At 36.8% G+C, this 23,358-nt stretch overlaps 2 protein-coding genes across 6 annotated transcripts; one reads left to right on the forward strand and one right to left on the reverse strand.

The window, feature by feature from the left end:
- Positions 1–158: 158 nt before the first annotated feature.
- LOC108672832 (low density lipoprotein receptor adapter protein 1-B) lies at positions 159–12,190 on the reverse strand. Of its 5 annotated transcripts, none has more exons than XM_018160574.2 (6): positions 12,127–12,190; positions 4,071–4,143; positions 3,357–3,484; positions 2,225–2,397; positions 1,897–2,080; positions 159–1,365 (listed from the first exon to the last, which is right to left on the reverse strand). In XM_018160574.2, exons 2-6 carry the CDS (start codon positions 4,105–4,107, stop codon positions 1,267–1,269), a joined length of 621 nt encoding a protein of 206 aa, XP_018016063.1. In that variant the 5' UTR covers positions 4,108–4,143; positions 12,127–12,190; the 3' UTR covers positions 159–1,266. The 5 variants fall into 5 exon arrangements, with proteins under 5 accessions (XP_018016063.1, XP_047740349.1, XP_047740348.1 ...); XM_047884393.1 differs by lacking the exon at positions 12,127–12,190 and adding an exon at positions 11,359–11,435; XM_047884392.1 differs by lacking the exon at positions 12,127–12,190 and adding an exon at positions 10,676–10,772.
- Positions 12,191–14,228: 2,038 nt separating this feature from the next.
- Positions 14,229–22,737, forward strand: LOC108672820. The gene is made up of 3 exons (XM_018160560.2): positions 14,229–14,390; positions 21,976–22,145; positions 22,518–22,737. The coding sequence occupies exons 1-3, from the start codon at positions 14,342–14,344 to the stop codon at positions 22,569–22,571; spliced, it is 273 nt and encodes a 90-aa protein (XP_018016049.1). The 5' UTR covers positions 14,229–14,341; the 3' UTR covers positions 22,572–22,737.
- The last annotated feature ends 621 nt before the right edge of the window (positions 22,738–23,358 follow it).

Consider the following 23,358-nt stretch of genomic DNA (forward strand, 5'->3'; position numbering starts at 1 on the left):
ACCTAGGAATTATGCGGTGTTCATCGGCGCTTTTCTCCCCAGTTCTTCTTACCGTTATCGGCCAACTTTTTTCAGTTCATGTCATAACCTCGTAATACTCTCTTATTCCATTTATGCTTTCACCTGATTTCTGAACAGCTGATGATTTGAAACGCAAGTTAAATATTTAATATATATTCCGTAAAAAAAATTTAAAAGAATACATTTCAGAGCAGTTGACTAACATTCAATCAACTTGGTCAACTAAACATCGCTATTAAGTTTGTAGCTACTTCTAAAGAAGTTGAAACCTTACTAGGTTGAAGAAGTTGAAACCTAGTACTAAAAATTTTGCACAATAAACTCCTGGTGAGCCATTATATGCGATATTGCATTTCTGGTTGCATCAAGCTACGAGAGATGCATTCCAGCTGGGCTCTTAAAATCCACATCATTTTTTACAAAATCTTGAAGAAGGCCATTATTGATAGTATTTATAGCGGTGCGTGGCACAGAATAATTTCATTTGTATCGTCTTAGTTTAATATACTATCCGTTTTATACTAGCAACGGCAAAAAACGTTGCAGTATATCTATTGAATAATTATATTATCTGATATAAACAGCCTTGTAGATATGATTGTTCGCTGAACGAGATAACTTATAAATAGAATGTAGTCAAATGAGAGAGCAACGAGCGTCGAATATGAACTTTACATCAGAGAAAACTGAAATAGGTTGAGAACGTCGTGCGGGTGTCTGTAAATTTATATAGTCTTTAGAAAAAAATGGTATTTATGCATACCTGAGAATGCTTGCTTTTTATTTGGATTGAAGATATCAAAGAAAATAATTAAGCGATTCAAAATCTTACGCCTCGGTTGCAGAAAGACGATGAGCTGGAATGCTTGAACGTACTGAAAATTTCTTTCTGAATCTAAATGGTCGAGTAAATTTATAAATTGCAACTTCCATATTCGTTAGTATACTATACGCTGTGACAAGGAAACTAAAAGTTGAAACTTGCAGCTTGCATGTCGTCCTAAATGAAGCTTGAAGATCTTTAATCATATAGAGTTATAGACGTTGAAGTGGCCTACGCTCACGTTTATGCCGTTTGTTTCTGTAGATCCGTATATCTGGTATCGCATAGCCAAGGTTGAATTAATATATGTATTAATTCAACCATGTCGCAAAGCCGTCTGTGAACGGGTAGAAACTATACCCAAACTTGCTATGTATGTTACCTTCAAACTATCAAAATGAGCAGTTCACTCTAAGCATTCGTTAGGCCTCAGAATCTGGCTCTTTGAGGTCCGCCTCCTTCTCCTCGGGAGATCGTAGATCAATTGCGAACTTCTTGATTTTGTTGGGGTTGTCCTTCACCTGAGCATGTGAAAATCAATCAAAATAGTAATGACAAGTACATCAAACTTAATTATAAATACTATTGTTTATGTTGGTATCAATATTTATCCAACAAAAGGCAATGAATTGACCTCTAAGAACTTAATTTAGAGTGGAAGCCGTCACTAAAGACTGTCACAGATAAATGAGGAAACAAATGAAGAGAATTGAGGTGCCCAATGTCATTGACGAATTTTGCGCGGAAGAAGTCACTTCTATGCTCATGATGTGAGGAAACAGTCACTTGAATATCTGAATTACTAGGGAAGTACTCACTTGAATGTTCGAAAGGCCGAGCAAGTTTTGCAGCTGTATATAAATGGCCACTAGGCCAAGGTAGCTGCAAGTTAATGACATAAAAAGTGTGCACATGACGCTATAGTACTGTCGGTGCAGAAGAATAGGCCAAGTTAGTCCTGTCGCCAATTTTTAAACTTCCGTGACTTAAGATTAAAAATGTAACTAAAAATCGTAAACTATACTCAATTGAAGTGTCACAACATTACGCACCACTGAAGAGAACTGCTGGAAGGCCTGTGCGAGGGAGAAGGTTAGGTGACGAGCGTTGTGGCGGGAGTCGCACACGAAGGCGTACACGTGGAAGGGATGGCGGTTGACGTGAGGGTTCGACGAGCTGTCATCCACGACTATCATCGCAAACACGCGTGTGTAAATCAGGTCTTGTACGCCGTAGCTGGAAGGGATGAAATGAACTAAACTTCTATTCATTAAATCTTTCATTAAGAAATATCAATTCGGCCGAATTTGTTCTTAACTACAGAAAATTATAGAATGCATCAGGCTACTTATAATTAGTGAAATGCGTACGAGTTGTCACCTTATTGTTTCTATGGGATGGAATCCGGCAACAAAGTTTTTATTCAGATTGTTTGGCGCGCCGGTGATGTTGACCCCTTTTTCGCTGACTTCAAGGTGAAGAAATGGCAAAGTCTGGCCCGCTTTAGGTGACTTTGCACTCTCAACCATCTCGTCGACTGGCCGTCTGGTGTGCTGCTCAATGCGAATAGCAACAAAAATCATCAAAAGAGTAGGATTAATTTTATATATTCCACCTCAATGTTAAGCTGGCACGTGTTATTGAATACGTTGCGTCACCAACAAAAATCTAGCGACTGCTGCAACCGATATGTCAAGTTTAAATTACCATGGGCAATAATGAATGCAAAATTGTACTTCATAATAGTTAAAAGCATAAATACAATTAGTGAACGATGATATATACGTATACGTGGATGACAGATACTTGTGTATAACAAGATATTCGGGGCACCTAGGCCCCTTGAAGCTATAACACTTAGTTTAAATCATTTTGTAAAGAATATGAAGGTATAAGGGCTTAGCAGTATAATTACAAACAATTATTTTATATCATTTCTTCAAACTTTAATAATTTATGAGTAAATTAATTTTATAGAGCAAAGGTCAATGCCCACTATTGTTGACTCGGGTCGTAAAGCTGGCTCGTCTTGCAACATTGCGGCCATGATTTTCTCGGTCAAGAATTAGGTCGAGCTGACGGGCGTTATCATGAGTCACTTTAAACCAATTTCAGTGTTGATTGGAAAAATGGCAAGGAAGAATCGAGTTGAATTTTAATGTTTTCTGAAAGTAATATAGTAATGTTTTCTGAACTGAACTAAATTCACCTGCACAAATTAGATGGAAGTTTAAGCGAGTTATTTTTCAAGAGCCTATTATTGGACTCGAATGAGCCATGAATAAAGACATTAATCCTATTCTATTAAAAAAAATCTCTGAAATTCTAGAGCATGTATTTGCAATAAACACTTACTGAAACAACGGCTAATATCGTGCGAAAGACTGAGTTCCACTCATCTCCTATAGCCGCCGGATTAATCGATAAGTTACCAGAATAGAAAAGATAACTGTAAGGCCGATATAGGCTTTACCTTACCACAAACTTAAGCGATATATGCATGAATGATCACCTTGATGCCCCATAGACCACCAGTTTCCCTCTTGCCGAGGTACTTGACTTCGAAAGTCTGAGGGAACTTGATGGTTGGTTTGTTGGTGCTGGCCTCAGCAGCGGCCGGCGGTTCCTTCGCCTTTTTCTCTGTCAGAAATATGAAATGCGACGGTTGTATTGATAGTTGTTAAAAAATGTACGCATTTATTACCAAATGATATTCGTAAAGAAATCCTTTTAAAACCTTCGCTGAATCATGCGAGAGAAACAAGTCAGAATATCGCAAATAATTTAAGATATGCGAATAAATGGGAAAATAACAGTTATCATGTTCTTTTCTAGTTATAGCTATGAGTTTATATTCATTATGTGTGTAAAAATATGTATTTTTATTTATGAGTATATATTGTAAGCAAATGAAAATTAGTGACAATTAGCATAAATATACATTTTTTGGCGATGAATACTGAACAGTAATTGGGTGTAGATATTTATTGACTTTGAAGTACAGATCCCGTGCTTTGAATTTACTTTGTGCGCCTTGCAGATGATAGTTTGTACAGCATCAGCTCACGCTTGCTGCAGGCATATTTTGAGAACAATTACGGGATTTCTTTTTTAATCCTAATTCATTGCTTGCTACAAAACTTAATTATAATCAATTTTCAATAATAATTAATTTACAAAAGGATAAAATTGTATGTAGTTATAGGGTCTTGCTTGTTACTCGCACCTGTCTTAGTTTCACTTGTGGTAGCGTCAGCGCTCATCTTGTCAGGGTTGGGGGGCTGCGAAGACGTCTCAACCTACAACAAACAAATCTATCGTCAACACGCGCATCTAAAACATATACCAAAACATCTAGTCTCTCAATTGCATGGAATCTAAGTTGCACAAATGGGTATTGTGCAGGAATGGGTATCTCGTCGCACCCTCGATGTGCATGAAAGAAACGATCTGGCGAATAAAAGTATTATACGCTGGCGCAAGTTTAATGAAAAATTATATAATTTTAGAGGAATTAAATTGCAAGAGCAATGAATATCGACTTAATTTTTGCGCTCAAACTGCTTTATCTATTTCAATAATTTTGCAACATAAACATCTAATGAGTACAATCGAGAATTTCCAGACAATTCTACAATATATTGACAGCCTTTCAATTTTTGCACGTCGTTTGGAAAGGAAATAACACATGGCGTAAATATGATTGGAATGTTTGTACGCTTGTTGCACTCAAGGACTTCACCTCGAAATTCATCTCAGGGACACGTGCTCCTTTACAGCTCGTGGCTGACACGTGATGCGAATATAAAAATATGCACTTTCTCTAGAATTGTCTATGCGCTCAGAAATTGTTAAATTGTTACTCATGATATAAATGTTCACAGATGACAAGCTACGTCAAATCACAGTTTGCGCGCATTCTTTTTTTTTAATTCAATTTCAAGCAACAGCCAAAAGTTTTGTTCGGCGCCAAAGTGACGTTAACATAATGACAAATGAAAGAAATTAAATATTATTCAGCAATAAATCTACAATTGCAAAAAATGTAAAGAAATAACGTCTATGAGTTATGATGCAGGCTAGCAAGAGTTGGCATGACGCAATGGAGGCACTAGCCGCCGTCAGGACCAAGCAATGTCACGCCACCTTTCACTGGCCGCCAGACGCGTACCCCGCGCACGTGAGAGGTCATTGAGGTCACCAAATGAGTGGGCCATACGCAACGTCATGAGATCACGATACAATATTTAAGAATAATTTTTCTTTATTTCTAATTCTGCTTAATTTCTTCTTAATGCTCTGCTCCCTAGAATTTCAGCCTAGATGCATGAAACCTAGGTTAGTTCTCAAAATTGTGATGCGGTATTGTCGCTTTCCTATCAGTGAACTATGAGCACTTTCTCTAGAAATAGGCAAAGCTGCATGTAGCCTGGTGATGGATGAGAAAGATGAGTACATTGGCATACATGCGCTGCTTGTGTAACATTCTCTCACCATTCATATTAAGGTTATGTACACTGTACAGTCGATCCACGCTCAGAGAACTAAAGGCAGTTTTGTGCGGCAATCAAAGCCATTTCCTTCGCGCCGATTTGCGTGATTCTCGAATTGATGAAGCAGTTGCATGCAAGAAGTCCTGCCTTCAGTCAAAGTTAACGTGACTTGCGAACCATCAATTCAAGCACTACTTTTTAAAAATTACAGCATTCACTGGAAATAAATAAAAGTTTACATGCAGTGAAATGTATGCTTAAATATAGTGTATATAAATACTAATGGCGATCTCAATTTAAATTTTAATTCTATTACTCCGTTACTCTTAAGTAAAAGCTGCAATCTTCAAGTAAATGAATGTTTACATCATTGAGCACGACAATAAAGCGACGCGTTTGGTGAAGATGCAGTCGATCATGACACAACAGGAAGTAAGGCAGTGCGATCAAGTTATCCAGAGCGGAAAGAACTGATCCTCGCCACTACGATCAAGAGGTGCACGCAAATGTCACCCGAGCGTGGCGGTTAGGTGATCACTTTCCTCGCATGCAATCGCGGGAAGACATTAGACGGCAACCCATCAGCTCCTAGAAATTTTTTTTTAGAAAGGGTTTAAAGAGATAGAGACGAAGAGCAAATATGTAAATCAAATTCCACTGGAATACAAGAAAAGAGCGCACCGAGATGTTCACACACTCAAAAAATTTTTAGTAAGTTGTGAGAAGATATTTGAATGTGACTAAGGAATTTTCAGGTTAGATGTCGATGCCGGCCGCAGCAGATGCTTTTAGCCTCGTTTTTCCAGCTGACTTTCAGGTCATTGATTGTATCTTTCGTAAGTAGCTTAGGAGAATTTTTTAGTGAAATTTTTATCGTAAACACGCGCATAAGTAAGCGAAACACGAATACCACGAGACGAAATATAATGGAGAGTCGTTTAGACAGAGTAACCAACCTCATGAAAATAGCCGACCGGTGGACCAGTAGGTAGCGTGCTGAGCGCGGAGCTCATGCAGAGGCACGGAGCGTCGGGATCTGTTATGCCGGCTACCTTCAGCTACCATTCCTGCGCCTTCATTGCGAGAACAAAAGACGGCAGCCGGCTATGCACCTCCTAAAAAATATCTGACGTATTCACTTGGAAATTGTGTTAATACTCAATAATATCGCAATAGATGCAACCACAACATAAAAAAGTAATGTGGAACGACAGGACGATTCTACCGTTTAAGAAATGCCTGTGAATAAGTAAGACAATTTATGGCAACAAAGCGTAATGAAAATGACAATCCAAGTGTCAATTCCCTTTAAAGGAAATGAATGTAATGAACACCTAGGCTGCTCTGGAAGATATTGTCATTTTGCCTCGTGTAAGCGTCGTGCATGAACTAAACTCTAAAGGCTCAATAAAAGAGACCGTTTCGTAAAAATAATAGCGGATATCGAATGAAATTGAACCGATTATATATTAATGCAGCAACAGACTTGATATAACTTTATCCTAAGTAACTTCACATCTCTACTATTTGTGTCTTCAATTCATAATTTCTGGGCACTTATGGGGTGAGAAAAACAACGGTCGTCAAAGAAAATATATAAAGACAGAAGTTAAGCTCAGACACAAGCAATATAGATATTTCACACAGCTGTTGATATAAGGTTCGCTGAGGCATAATGATATGATATCCTCATTAAACAAATCAACATATTTTTAGAACGATTAGCACAAAACGAAACATTGCATGAGGAATCGGAATATTCTTATATATTAAAGGCTTGAAAATAAACCTTTCCAAAGAAGCTGCGAATCATGGTCAATTTGTCAGTGAAGATTGCATTGAACTGACCAAATTTCGACTGGCAAATGTAGCTACTGTGGTTTCCACAGTAATTCCACTAATTCCAGTGGTTTCTGACAGTCAAAAAAGTAATCATCGAAACCGGAATCTAATGAGCCAATTTTTTAAGCGAAAAAAAGTAACCTTGGATGGCGTGGAGAATTTTCGAGACAATATTAAGGCTCTTGGTTGAGCGGTTCATAACGGACCGCTGCTGTGGTGACAGTTAGAAAACGACTTGTTTCTCCCTGTGTAGGGTTGCTGCAACTCGCTGGCTCGGTACCTCAAATGATCGTACCAGTCAAACATCATCTAGATACACGAGTTTGCTCTAAATACTGCTCGAATTTTCATCATTTGAACTATACGTGCAACCAAACAATACAATACATTTTCACGGTCCTCTTAACTAAATTTTTAAAGGCTCACTTCAGTTAATAGCATCTGAATGCACTGCTTGTCAAACCGCCCATCGAGACTAACACGCACAGAAAAAAAAACAATGGATGATTAAAATTAACATGCGCTAGGAGAGATTGGTATGTTTTAGAACATTCGATGCTGGCTAGAACGGCTGAGCTATAGCCGCGCATGGAGCAACTTCCGTTGTTGGTCATCCGTCCTTCCGGTGGTGCAGGGAAGCGACGAGCAAACAGCAGCGTGCCCTTTTATGCTCGACGTGAAACACTTCATTATTCACATTTTAAATTTAAACTTCAGCGAAAGACCAGCAAAAATTTCAGTTCCAAGTTTGTCGGTCCGAAGCAATTCCTCAGGACATTCTTAACTAAATATTTCTTGGCGCTTTTTGTTGGTAAAAACGTGACAGGCAGATAAAAATATATTATATTAAACAGTTTAAAAGAGTTTATTAGAGTTAGGCTTAAAGCGGGTGACATGTATGGAATACTGTCACTCAGAACCGCCTTGCAAAATCATTGCACGCGCATCCGTGAAAGCTGCTCTACGCGAAAGGTCAACTGCTGCATCACTGTGTGTGGAAACTTCATTCATGAATAATCACAATGAAAATCGACATGATATATCGTGATCGATCAAGGCACTAGATCGTTTTTGAAGTGGGTAACATAGCCAAAAACCTTGGGAATTATGAATGAATTTATTGCATGAGATGATAATGCAAAAGAGGACCGCATATCCTATATGGGTCAGGGGTGATTGCAGACTTTCAGTTGGTTCTCCACCTCAGCCATAACATATCCATAGATACAGATCATGCGCTGCCAATTAGTACTTTATTGAAGTAACAGCAATCAGTTTGTCCGTAGCATAGATCAGAGAGAAACGTCCGACGAGGATGGTAGCTTACAGACAACAACCCTGATACATAAAATAACTAATTCCTGGTAAGCTCCGATCCGCAATACAGTTGCTACCGTAATGTCGGGATACCCGCTATTTTGCCATAACAACAAATTATTACACTGATGAAGGAGACACGTTATTTCGTCCTTCAGAGACACATAACTTCTCTCAAAATTTAAAGACTAATACTTAATAAAATGCGTGTTTCGATTGGGCGTAATCAATCGTGACACATTCCAGTAACCATGCTTGAGATAACGCCTGTACGAAACGAACATCAGGTGAGATAGTATATAGGATCATATAAACATTTTTCTTGCAAATTAATCGAAAACTTCGTCTTAAAAGTTGCTTGATCCCAAGCTTTATCCCCCTAATAATTTGCACCATCACTTTTAATTCAATAAAACTGTCAAATTTGTCATTCCAGCGAAGAAAATTTGTAATTGATGGGGAAAACAATTCTTTGTATACGAAAAATTGAGAACGCATCAGTTTCTCCGACAGATGGCCATTTTAGACGCTGTGCCTTCACGGATCACGCTAGGCTGGAGGAAAGTTTGTAGTGCAGTTCCATGGTTTGCAGTGCACTTCTATGGTGTACAGTGCAATATGATGTCTTGCAGTGCACTTCTACGGTTTACAAAGCACGCAGCATGATGTTTTACACTGCACTTCTATGGTGTACAGTGCAACACGATGTTTTGCAGTGCATTTCTATCATTTACAGTGCAACATGATGTTTTGCAGTGCACTTCTATCATTTACAGTGCAACACGATGTTTTGNTATGGTTTACAGTGCAACATGATGTTTTGCAGTGCACTGCTATGGTTTACAGTGCAACATGATGTTTTGCAGTGCACTGCTATGGTTTACAGTGCGCTATTGTGGATTGCAGCGTGCTGCGATGGTCTGCAGTGAATTTCGTTCTGCCGTGCACAACAGAGGGTTAGAAGTGCACTACGATAGTTTAACTAGCGAAAAGTTTGCAGTTCGCTACGAACGATATTTTTCAATGCAATACGATGGTTTCACGAGCAGGAAGATTGCAGTTAGTAAACTACGATGTAGTACCATACGTACTATGATAGTGCGATGTAGTACGGTGTTTAGTGCAATACAATGGCTTCAGGAGCAGAAGGGAACGAGTGAGTTTGGACGATCAGCAATCTTCTATTAATGGAAAAACGTCAGCATAATGCGAATGCGTATAGCAGAAAGTTACGACTTGAAATTTAATAAAGGAAGAGAAATCAGTTCACATAACATGTTAAAAAGGTCAAATCATTGAATGCTAATAAATGATTTGGCAAAAATGTTACAATTCATCCTTGAAGTTATTACCTAATAGTCGAAAAGGCCCAGCAAATCTTTCTGCCATTCCATAAGGAAACCGTGTGTTAGAAACGTGTACCTCCGCTACGCTGAAATGTCATTTTCTTACCTTTGACTGGCCGGCTTTCGTTGGTTGATCTTTCATGATGGTCACAAAATTTCCACTTAAATTATTAGTTCAAGGTTTCGAATTATGATCTGCAATTATGTACTCCTAAGAGTGAGTTTAGACCCCAGCTTCTGAGGAAAAAACTTTATTATGCTATTATCTTGAGACATAGACGCCAATTAAACATAAGTGGTCGTCTTGAATTATAATCGCGGTGAAATGCGTCCTCAAAACGACGGCATGCAATGAGTTTTAAAGGTAAGTATGATACTTAATGACATCCGCACAAATTACAATTATTCGTAACAATTATTAAATGGTAACTTGTAAGTTCATTATCATAATAAAAGCTATTTAATTAAAGTAATTAATCTGCGCTGCAGTAAAAATTTACAAGCTATCGAGTATTCAAATAGAAAACCCAAAGTAAACGTCTATATTAGTTCCTATTTGGAGTGTTTGTAATATTCAACCGTAGACTTTGGTCTGTATACAATACAACCTGAAAATGTACGGAAGTTACGGGACAAACTGGACAAGGTTATGGGTCGGTGGCTGGAGCGCGACCCAAATCTGCCACCTGGTGCTGTTGTGGTGGTAGTAGCGCACAGACGGTCTACTGCGTCATTCTTTTCTGCTTAACGGCTTCTAGCAGTTAGCAAAAATCACAAATCAAAGTTTGAAACTCCTTTAACTCAATTCTGATACATTATTTAAACAAACTTACATATTTAATGATTTTTGTAAGCGATCGCTCTTTTGTCATGTCGTTCTAATAATCAATTGACGAATTGACTCTCTCCTTCTATCAGATGTTTCTCCTTAACCATAGTCATGACCTTGAAAAAGTGTCACGTAAATCCAAGAGGATGAATTTTTTCTGGGGTTGAAATCTTCCAAGTAGGAGCCGCGAAATTCGGATGTTCATAAAAGTTTCAAATTGTGAAAAAATCGATTGTTGTTTAATCTACTAATCAATAAGGATTGCAATTTCTGAATTTCTCAAAGCTTTTGAAGATTAATGACGAGTCTTGTGTCAGCTGCTACTGAATATTTCTAAACAATCTCGTCTCCCTGACAATTATCCCACAAACATTATAGTACCGTTCAGTTATTCACTCTATTATTCAATTACATGCAGTCATTATATGATTGGCACATAACTTCGTTCTAAATGAATATTTTCAATAATGAAAAGGTCAAACAGTAGCATTTTATTAGTGTGACTTGGCATGAAGGGTCGACGAAGATTGTCTAGTCGCTTTAATTCACAGGGCAGGTAACACAGGCTATATCAGTAATCTCAATTCACATTCGTTGCTACAATAACTAACAACAAGCGTGTGTAACACAACGAGGGTAGTGCATAATTGCACTGCAATTACACAGCAACTCAGACACACAACTGACAGGAGCACAGCTGTGCGTACACTGACAGTGGTAGCCCAGGCAGGCTGCGTGCTAGTCACACGGTCACACCACGCGGTCGCCGCCACCCTCTCTCTGTCGCAGGACTGACACAACAGGCTGCCTTAAACACGTTGTCCCAGCATATATTGCGAAGGATAATTCACTTGAAATTATTTGTGATCTATGAGTCCATGAATCTCAATGTGAAGTACAATTGGCTGGCAGCTGTGGGAGTCAGCATCGAGATTCAAAAGCAGTGGCGTACGAGGAAGTTCATGTCAAATAGCAAGCAGCGTTTTAGTAGGAAACAATCCATTGAGCAGCGGCCTCGTTGTACATTAAAATAAATCAGATATGCAGCTCAAGTGATTAAGGGTTGAGAAGGGATTATTAAGGGATAAAAGAATATGGCTGAAGTGTACATGCAGTATCAGTGGGGTCGATGGGCCCATTTTAGTGGGCTGAAGCCCTCATAAAATATTCTTAAGCTCCTGAACAATTTTAATTTATTAAAATTATTATTAGATTTTCTACACAAAAATGTCGACGAATTCAATATATTTGGTGAAAAGTGAACGCAGCTTGGCAGGTACCAAAATTTCAATAAGAGTCAAGCGTTGAGTTGTTATGATTAATCACTCACCGTACTGCCGTAAGCATTCTGAAATTCTTCCTATATATGGAATAAAAAATGAACCTTTTGCGGCAAGAGCATACTCCACAAGCCTTGACTGTTAAAATCGATTTAAAGAAGATGTCAAAACTTACTTTTACATGCAACCAACTAAAAGAATGTATGGCTCACTAAAACTTCCCGACGAGCACTCCACGATCGCCGAAACAGTACTGAGAGAGCGATAAGTTTCTCGTATCTTGCTTATCGTAAAGCGGTCTTAGCTCTACTTGAGACGCCTGAGACAGGTGTAGTGATAACTACTTTGCTACTTATAAGCCAGGAAAACTGACGACATTTAGACCGGCTCAGCGAAAACAACGATCATCATATCCATAATTAAATCTGTTGTATAATTTGCCTCAAATATCAATTGAAGTGTTAACTTCATGAAGAAACTTCATTTCTACAGATTTTCCAATTCAAAGAGTTGAATTTGAGGCTATTTATTTTCAGGCTTAGATCACATTCATAATCTGTGTGGCATTAGCTTATCTTTCGGTGCGTATTTCTACTGACCCAAAACCAAATTTCGTAATGCTTTTTAAAACCACGAAAAATAAGAAGAGGACAAAACGCATAAAATGCCCGGTATTTACAATCATGGCCAAAACTTTTATTTGGCCAACACACAATCGTGGCCAAAGCAAAACAAGTGATATTTTTTATTATTAATTTTGTAGTCTAAAAAATAAAATCAGGAAACCTCAAATATTTATTTTTAACTTGAACGAAAAAGAAAACATTACCAAGAACGAAATCCCACACGAAAAATTCGAACTATGTCAAATTTCCTCTAGGTATCAATGTTTGCAGTGCTGACTCCAATTACAAAGAACCTTTTCTATTCTCTTAAGCTTTCTAGAAACCAAATTCTGAATGATGTTCATATCAGAAGAGTTCCATTCAAGAAAGTCAAGTAATGTAAGTCCTTTGTAGAAGTGAGCTTGTGTTTACCCTTTTGTTTTAGGAAGGCCCATAAATTTTCGAAAAGGTTCAGATCTGGAGAATTTCCAGGCCATGATGTCAGTTCTTCAATGTCAAAATCTTTAACAAGCTTTTCGATACCACCGGCTCTATGACAATGAGCTCCATGAACATCCCTACTCCAATGGTTGACGATAATGATTTCTTCTTCTACAAGAGACTACGTTATACGTCGCCATTTCACCTGAAAAAAGTTTCAGAGGCGAATGAATTTAGTGTTCACTTATCGTCACTTCAAATGATTGTTCAATTTATTTCATGTACCTTTTTGTTACTTCATTCATTTGACTTTTGTTTGGTCCAAATTCGCACATTTATTTTCAATGTCTAAGTGAGTGGATTCTTATCTATGGTATAGGTACCAATAGTGAATAGTGGAACACGGGTACTGTGGATCGTTAGAACTTTCGGGTTCATGAACGATTATTAGTTAGCCTTTCTTGCTTCCCAAACTTTTTAAATACTGCTTAATACTGACTTCGATATCATAGAAATAGTTTTGCAACTGTACCACGTGCCACCTGCTAAGTCCCAGTGGTTCATAGTCAAATTACGTAATTGAGGCGCAAATTTTTAGCGACAAAATACAGCTATGATAGCAGTCTAATGACAGCTTAGATGTCTAACATTTAGCTATGATTAGTTGGTGGTACGCGGTGACTGTGCGATGATGCGATCCCTTAAAGTGGTACTCTATCACAAAGTGTTTGAACCCACTGCCATACAATGGTTCACTTCAAGTCGTGGGCCTATATTTCTTCTTCCAGTATATTGGGACATAGCTGAATTTCAAGAGCTATTTGCGATCTCGAACCCCAAATCTCAGCTTCAATTTTGCCGTTCATGTCCTCTTGAGAATCCCAAGCAACTGATAGACATAATAATTAGCAATATACTGAAATTTGATTAAAATTTCTTCACTATTGAGCAAACACAGAGTTTCTAATATATATTTAATACAATAATACGGATATTTCTCATTTCACACATTTTGCTAAGTTTGTTAGGCATGCAAAGGAGGACAAAATTTAGCGTTTAAGACCGATTCGACACTTCAGCGAACTCGCGTGCGAACGTAAAAATGGAGCAGACAAAAATGTTCTGGACAGCGTTCGCAGTAAATTACCTTGGTTTTTGGCTCACGACGTATCAATCTGCTGAACGCTAGTGCTTTTAGGGTAATTTTTATTATTTTAGCGTTCATTCGCACGGTTCTTACAGATCATTTCGGATTTTACGGCAGTCACAGGCGATTGAGGCGAGGCAGTCTTTGCGAAGTGAAAAATATTTTTCACTTAAAGTTTCTTCTAGTTTGCCATTAAAATGATTGCAGCTAGGATGAATGCGTCGAGATTTTTGGTTAAATCTATTGGTAAGTTTTTGAGATATCGTTGTTGAGAAAATTTAAAGACCATTGAGTTGACATGATTGACTAAATATTTTGACTTATGCTGTCACAAAACCCAACTTTAAGTAGGTATTTTCAAATGAATAAAAGAATCTCGATGAATTATCTCTTATGTAATTGTTAATAGAACTGCAAGATCGGACCGGAAGATTTCCAAATATCTAGAAAACTTGTCACTTTGCACTTGGGAGCTGCTAAATTACATTCATAACTTGAAAAGTTCTAATCTAGGAATAAAAATAAGTCCTGAGTGTAGGGTCTAATTCCATTGAAAACCTTCCAATTTGAGTTGCTGAAATTCTAATTTCCTACTTGCTTAGAATTTGTCAAGAAAAGAAAATGTATGGAAATTGCAATAGATTTTCATCAAAATATTTATAATTATTTTGATAAAAAAAGGAGTTGTAATATAGGCCTTTATAGGGTAAACGCGGTATATTCCAACATCGTGGGTAATTCCGTCACCTCTTTAGTTTTTTTTATATTAAGCTTTGTTGTAGTTCCATGTGTTTGTTGATGGTTGAAATGGTGACATCATACATTTGCGTGTCAAAGTCAAACTACTGCCCAAACACTAGGTCTTGGCCATCTAGCAGGAAAATATTGAGATCCAAAGAGAGACGATGCACGGCCCAGTATGGAATTCTGTATAGGTAATATATTATCATGTTAACAAAAGAAAATGTATCGAAAAATTTACCACCTTACACCTTCCACCGAAGTGACAATTGATACTCAATTACTCATACTCTTACACTGAGCTCGTCAGAAACTGTGGGTGCGGACACCCGGACAGCTGCACTTCCTCTAACTCGCTTGCGTGTGGTTCGAAAACCGATAAAAAGTAGGTGACTCTTCCCTCCAATACATCACTAGTCGTGTATCCGTATCGACAAATTTTGTAATGAATATGTTCCAAAATAAAAAATAAAAATTACGTAAACTTTCGCAGAAAATTCTCACGATTTCACCAATACCAACAAAGTTCTCGAATCCACACAGAATGATGGGATAAACTGCTAATCTTTCACGGTGTATGGCAACTTTGTGTTGACTGTTGACATTAGACAAGATGGTGTCAGACACCTTGTTTTGGTCTTGTAAAGTTCAATTTCATAATAAATAGATTTGATCCACATTTCACAGTAACATTTAAATGATGGAAAATTGTTTCAAAATTTAAACACCAATTGATACGCTTCTAAATACAAAATTATTCATGTTTTTGCCCTATAATGTCGAATTTGTCTTAATAACTTCACTTCACTACAAATCCTGAATGATTTTGTCTCCCATGGGGAGTTTTCGAACGTCTTGTGTCTTTTAGAAAACTTTGGTTGTTTATAAGCAGTAATTATTTTATTTTAATGAACCAAAGAAAGTTTAGTCATCGAAATGACAAAATCATTAAATTTAAAATATTAACACGTTTCCTGCGATGTGACCCACCGGTGGGTCACCACTGTGTTACGTGTACGGCGACGGCCAATATCGATGCTATTCTCCTGTTGCGACGGTGGTATATGTACGATAACTTCAGTTGCATCTGAGATAGCTCGGAGTGAGGTTGTCAGAGTTTTATTCTCATATGTTACAGCTTGATTAGGTAAGAAAAACAGTGACCCACGGGTGGGTCCCATCGCATCTGAAGATAATGTTTTTCTTGTAATGCGATGGGACCCACAATCGCAACAATGGAAAGAAGACTGGGACCCACCGGTGGGTCACATTGCAGGTGTCGTGCATAGCAGCAAAAGAGCCGTCGCAGGAAACGTGTTAAGTTATACGAGTGAGATCATCAATTATCAAAGAAGCTGTAAGAAAAAAATCTTTTTTTTTATGTAAAAGAATGTTTTTAATTTAAAAGAAATGCAATACTTGATTTTCAGAAATACGATGCAAAAATTAATGATCCCTATTAGAATTCAACAGACGCGACTCATTCAGAATTAAATTGAAAAAGTTGGTACCTATTTGAAATTTATGATTTTACAAATTGCTTAATTGAACGCAGTGCAGAAATTCAAGATCACCTATGAGTATGAATTTAAATCTCATGACTTGACTGGAGATCTCAAAATTTATTGTACTACCACGTATGTTTGGTACATAAGCTTTTCGATGAACAGAGTTTATTTAGGTTCTATTGACTGTAATAGGTAGAATGATGCGACATATTTGCAGCCATCCAACGATCAGTTGAGGGCTTTGACTCTTGATACCACTGTACAAATATTGCGGTGGACACATCTTCCAGAAGTTTCAATGCAAAGATTCTTATTTAAAGGATAATAAATCGATTCGTAGTTGTTTACTCAAATTACTCCCACCTATAGATATAAATGAACATTATTCAATTTATTTTAAACATTTTTCATGAATTTGCATTAAAATATTTATTTTGAAATCAACCCTGTCAAAGTAACAAAATAATTTGTTATAGTTTTAGGCTTCCGAAAATATTTCAAATCTCTATCAGAAATATCATAATTAATCATTCTCTTGCATTGACTATATTAACGTTATGATCCGTGCCGCCGCTGCCGCGATCGTCATTTGCTTTTGCAGTTGCATGCCGGGCGCCTTGTTTTGTTGCTCTATGTAGTCTCGCACTCGCTCCCATGAATTGCGTGTTTAGTGTATGCATCATCGAAAAGTCTGCTTGACAGCGTAGTCACGGTAGCTGTAATTACTTTATTAAGTTTACTTCTTTGCAGTCATATTAAGAGACAAATCTTTAACAAACTAATACTTTGTATAATTTTAATTGTTGAGTGGAAGCTGCGCCTGCAGCCTTGCTGGCACACAACATTTCCAAGTGAGTTAGCCTACCTTATAGAAACTTAGCATACCCATACGTGTTTTAAGCCTATAAGAAGTTCTTTTTTGCCTGAAATAATGTTGTATCGAAAAACTGGTGTAGGTGTATCGGGAATAATATATGAACAGTTAATATTAGAATTCCATCCTGATGCACGCTACCCAGTAAGATCATCGAAAAATGTGTCAAATTTGACAGTTGACCTTGCTCTACCAAATAGTGAATAACTGTTTGTAGGTATAGGAAGAATATTATGGTTTGAGACTTTTAAATACGTCTGTGAATATATTAGGAATCCTTTAAGTATACTTGTATTTGCTGATTTTAAGTGGTAAATAAATTAATAGATGATTAAGTTGAGAAATGGATTTAGACACATGAAAACTAATTCCGTCACAACTTGAATTAGACACACACAGATCGTTCCAAGCTGTGTACAAAAATTAAAATTTGCTTAATTAAAAGCTTAATAGTTGTTAATTAAAAGCGTAATTAAGTAGTGTTCAATATTCATTTGTGTTCTAATTCAAAGCCGTGTTGTATTCCAATACAGCTCACAGCCTCACACAGCGAAAGGAATTTGAACACGTGGATGACGGCATTACGTATCAGTAGAATTTGAAGCGCGGACGGAATACGCCTCACCACGTGCCGAATATTGCCACAAAGTGATGGAATATAGGGATTTGGTAGGTTTCCATTCTAAGGCTTTTAAATAAATATGGCAACCCTTTGTGACGTTTCGTTGTTGCTGACACGTAGTGCGGTGTTTTGAGAGTCACATAAAGCAAACAGAACTTGAGTAACGCATACGGTTATTTTTTTATAGTTTTTCATTTCTCGATGCGTCCTTAATGTGACGGAATATACCGCATTTACCCTATATCTCTAAGCTTTAAGGTTGTAGCAATGCAATAGCATTTTGAAGTTTATTAAGAATAGCTAGGTTAGCTAAAACAGGGCTGGAAAGTCCTATTTTTTCTGAAATATTGCGGCTATAATATAATATAATTTCAGTAGGTATGAAATCTTGCTGCTTGAATCATGAATGTCATCAATTTTTATTTGATTGAAAAAATCACGGTTTGCAATTTTCAAACATGTCATTTCATAAAATTTTCAACTTCCACAATCCCCATTGGCCATTGCTTGATCATTCATTCCAGCCCAAATATCATACAGAATGTAATCATTTTAATGTAATGTAGGGTAAACGCAGTATATTCCAACACATTGAGGACGTAGCAAGAAATGAATGGCTATAAATAGATCACCATATGTGCAACTCGAGTTCTGATTGGTTTACATCAGTTAATGTCACTCAAAACACCACACTACGCGCAGCAACAATGAAATGTCACAAACTGTTGCCATATTTATTTAAAAGCCTTTAGAATTCAAACCTACAAAATCCCTGAATTCAGATGCTGTGTGTGACTAAATTAGGCATATTGTGAGACTAATTCCGGCAGCCCTGTGTTAGAATTCCGATGCCCTGTGTATATTTACCACTTGAAATCAGCAAATACAAGTATACTTAAAGGATTCCTAATATATTCACAGACTTATTTAAAAGTCTCAAACCATAATATTCTTTCTACACAAACAGTTTATCACTATTTGGTAGAGCAAGGTCAACTATCAACTTTGACACGTTTTTCGATGTTCTTACTAGGTGACGTGCAGTGACTGTCATGCACTGTCTCTCTTTGGATCTTAACATTTTCCTGCCAGACGGCCCAGACCTAGTGTTTTGGCAATAGTATGGCGTGCAATAGTATGACGTCACTATATCAACAATAACAAATGCGTGGAACGAAGACAAAGCTTAATATAAAGGAAAAAGTTGAGAAGTGTCGGAATTACCCACGATGTTGGAATATACCATGTTTACCCTAAATAAGTCAACCTAAACATTTCCATCTATCTGTTTCCAAAGGACCAAAGCCATCTTTTTCTATTTAAAATTTCCTTGTATCCTATTTAGATGTATTATTTACTTATGTCTACCAAAATTTCATTCTTTGATGGAATCAATGCTTCTATTAACTTGAATATGAATGTTAATACATTAGAAATGTTGTTGAATTATAAATATATTATAAATCCTTGCTGAGACCTGTTTTTGATCTGTTAATGTCATCTGAAGAGTTTTGAATCCCTGCAAATTGGAATATAATGTACTCTTTGGCAATTTTTTGTATGTGCTGCAATAAAAAATATTTTAAATGAACAAATGGTCAATTTGCTTTGCTTTGAGCAGTTAATTCATCCATGTACCACCAAATGGGGCAATAAGGGACAGTTTTGAGCATTTTTTTTAATAACTTGTTACCATGAAACATTTCATAAAGATATAAATGAGTTTGGGCTCATTTTATAGCTCTTTGCAAGGGCCATCATATGGCATCTTCAAAAATTCCATATACTATTTGTAAGGTGCCAGATGGAAAATGAAAGCATCCCGAATTACCCCTGGGAACAGGTTAATCCAGGAGACTTGAAAAAAACTTGATTATTAAACGTTTGAAGCATGCAGAATGTACTTGTATATTACTAACAGCAATCTGAAGTCCTCCTTTTCCTTTGTAGATGATGTAGATGTAGAATAAATGACATTTTCTGTGATTCTACTTGTTTTTCCTTTATTGATATGATATTACCATATCCATACATTACCATATTATTGATGTGATATTACCATATCCATGAACATGCCATTAAGCATTTACAATGACCTTGTCCCCTGCAAGCTTCATTTCAGCACCCGTGGAGCACTTTTCTGTAACTGTAAACTTACAAGATGGCTTGTAAATTTGCCCCATTTTAATTGGGTCACGTAAATGCACTGTAACAGAAAATATCAGAAAAAAAACATACCTGAAACAGATATTAATAATCTAGTGACAACTATTGTATTTTTTGGATAAATAAAGCATAGTGCAGGTTAATTACTTTCATTTTATGTTGCCTGGTGCACAATTCTATCTGTCACATTCTCTGCTCAATTTTGTGATGATTGATGATGCATCAATTTTTCCTTAAGTGAAATATTGTTTGCCAAGCAAGGTAAATATAATCAAAATTTTTTGTTGTTAATCAATTTTTTTGTTAACTGGAGCCTTTGCTAATCAGGTTTCTACTGTAAATGCATTTTTATGGGTGTTCCTTATTACCCCTGGGGGGTGTCCCTTATTACCCAGGTCTTGTGGAAATGGCTGCCATTTTTTTTTAATGAGATATGCAAATTCTGTCAATCACGTTTTCAAGCCAACACCTGTGTGTAATTTTTATGCAAGTAAAATTTTTTGATACGGCAAACATTTCTTTGCTACAGACCTTAGCAGAGATACGTTTCCAAAATCTCACTTATGACACTTTTTTGCAGGGATTTTTTAGAGGTAGTAAATGTATGATTTCTTAGCTTGCTTTATGCTACATGGATAGTAGAAATGTTGAACTTTTAACACTATTTTTAGTTTAGCAATATTTTGATTAGTTTAGCTGCTACAACATTGCTACAAAATGTGGGCCGACTGTTCTGATTTACCCTGCCCGTCCCTTATAATCCCGTTTGATGGTAAATTTTCCCACTGTGTATACAAAAATTACTTGGAAAAGTGTCAAGTTAGTTAGATGTAATTCCTTTCCGATAAACTTGTTGAAACAGCAGGCCTGAAAGCTCTACCAGGGACAAAAGCACTCAGCCAATTTATGAGGGGGGGGGGGTCACACCTTCCTTGCTGCCTTCTAGCCTGTCTGTCTAGGAAGCAGGTCTCCTTCCCATACTATGTACCATGCTACTGTACTATTCTAAACTCTGTTAATGTATAAGGGAATGCATCGTGATGCATACTGCACCTTAGTCATGCAGTTTGAAGAAGCCTTTCTTCTTTAGATGAACTTTTTTGAGGCTTGGTCCATACTCATCTTCAGTAAAATTTTCAGTTACTTCACAAACCTGTAAAATTAGGATCTCTTAAGTTTAATCACTGAAGATGCATTAATTTGGCGCTGTTTGATTTACTACTGAATAATTAAAGAATTATCATTGCAAAGTTTGTTTTCAAAATAGCAAACTAACCACTTTTGTGTGAGCTTAGCAGAAAATATTTAAACATGAAATTTGCTATCTGTAGGGATTTGTATGTTCTTCATTAAAATAAAGCATTATCATTGTATTGACCTTATATCACTAAGTGTTCTAATGCATTCTCAGATAGTCACTATCTTTCTAACAATGATTTTTGGCTGATTTATGTCTATACCGTACCTAATTTGGCTGGAATATTTGTATCTGCTCTCATTGCATTTTTCTCTTCTCTATGCCTGCCTACCATAACATCATGAAGTTTTTTCTTTTTTTTTTTTTTTTTGGTCATAGCAAGATTTGTCTTGTGAAAAATTTGAAAAACTTCTTGGATATTTATATCTATAATTTGTGTAGAGCAATGATCATTTTTTTCCCATCTGCACACAAATTGAAAATAAAACCTTTAAAAATACCACAGAAAAGGTAAAAACATTTGAGCATTAGCCTAAATGTTCTGCAAGAATACTCTTTTTGAACATTTCTAAGCTTTCATTTTATTTTGTACTAAGTATGGGTTATTCACTAAACAGAAACTCTTCATTTATCCTCAAGAAAATGTGGATTCCTCAACTTGATTCAAAATGTGAAATTGTGTCACATTTTATCATCATTTCTAATGTTTTGTTTCTGTTTAGCAGGAAGACGTGGCATGGCAGGCTATGGCCTCACACACGTCAAGCCCCCCACCATGAACGACTTACCTGTGCCCTCTGGCTCCTGGCAAGTTGCTTATGCTCAGACTCAGAGCAAATACAACATGATTCTTCTTGGTTCCGCTATCTTCTGCGCTGCCACCCTCACTTTCGTGAGTTCAAATCATATTGAATATCTTGAAGAAAATGAAGCATGAAATCATCATCGACATATTAATTGTTTGTTTCCTTGTTAATTATGCAGGCTTAAGAATACTCATGGACATAATTTTTTCAGATTAGTTAGTAGATGTTTGACAGAGAACAGTAGAAATTCATTATTCTTAATAACTTATTGGAAATAATATGCATTTAACCCTGTTAGTGATTGGCAAATGCTGTTTCTTCAATATTTGTTGAAACATTAAACCCTTGAAACTTAATTTGAAAAACTAGTTTATAATTTTTAATTATAAAGAAAAATTTGTAATCGTGACAACCAGCCTCAATGATGAAATGAAAATAACGTTAAATGTTGTTTGCAGGCCAAAGTGAGTCAGCTCATTAAGATCGAGTGGGGCCCTGCTTACAAGGACTGAAGAACTCGACATCTGCTGTAAATACGTCCCTCCGAACAGTTCTCTCCAACGATGTACATCATAAATTGCAATTGTAATATTTTACAATTATTTTCCTGAAAGTTATCCCTCATGGTTTTCTCAACATCACTTCCTCGGTATTTGTAGAAATAAATTATTTACATTCGCTATTGTATCATTTGTGTAAATGTGCCTGACAAGAAGATCCCTGTGAGGTAACCTTCCCATCTTGCCAGTATGTTCGCAAGATTTTATTCTCGAAGAACAAATTTTATTTTTCTCACATGTATTCAATTGCCGATTGAAAACATTTTCTTAACATAGCCTCATTCTAAGCTCAGAAACTTATTCTAACTGATCCAATTCAGTACAGAATATTACTAATCGGCAACAGGCCAGGAGCCTATTTCTTCATCGCCGACACTTCTATTCTATTGCCAGTGTTGGGATTAATTGCGAAGTAATTCTGGAAGTAGGCGCTTCCTGTTAGTGCAGATTTGATTCTTGACTTCACTTTACTCTTTGGTGTTATAGAGGTTATTTATATTTTTTCGGTTAAAATTATTTATGGGTTGCACCAATTGATCGGCTTATTATGTTTCACTACTCTAGAAACATTTACGTAGCGCCTGCTTTACGATGTTCTTCCGGCTCATATCGCAAATAAATTCAATTAAATTTTCTTCTCCTTGATGCATGAAATCGGAAGGTGCAAGTTATTTAACTATTCGGGGCACGTCTTGGACAAATTTGTAAAATTGTCGGGAGACGTGCGGCACGTTTCGAA

This window comes from Hyalella azteca, unplaced genomic scaffold (genome assembly GCF_000764305.2).
Source record: "Hyalella azteca isolate HAZT.00-mixed unplaced genomic scaffold, Hazt_2.0.2 contig15387, whole genome shotgun sequence".
Taxonomy (NCBI): Eukaryota; Metazoa; Arthropoda; class Malacostraca; order Amphipoda; family Hyalellidae; genus Hyalella; species Hyalella azteca.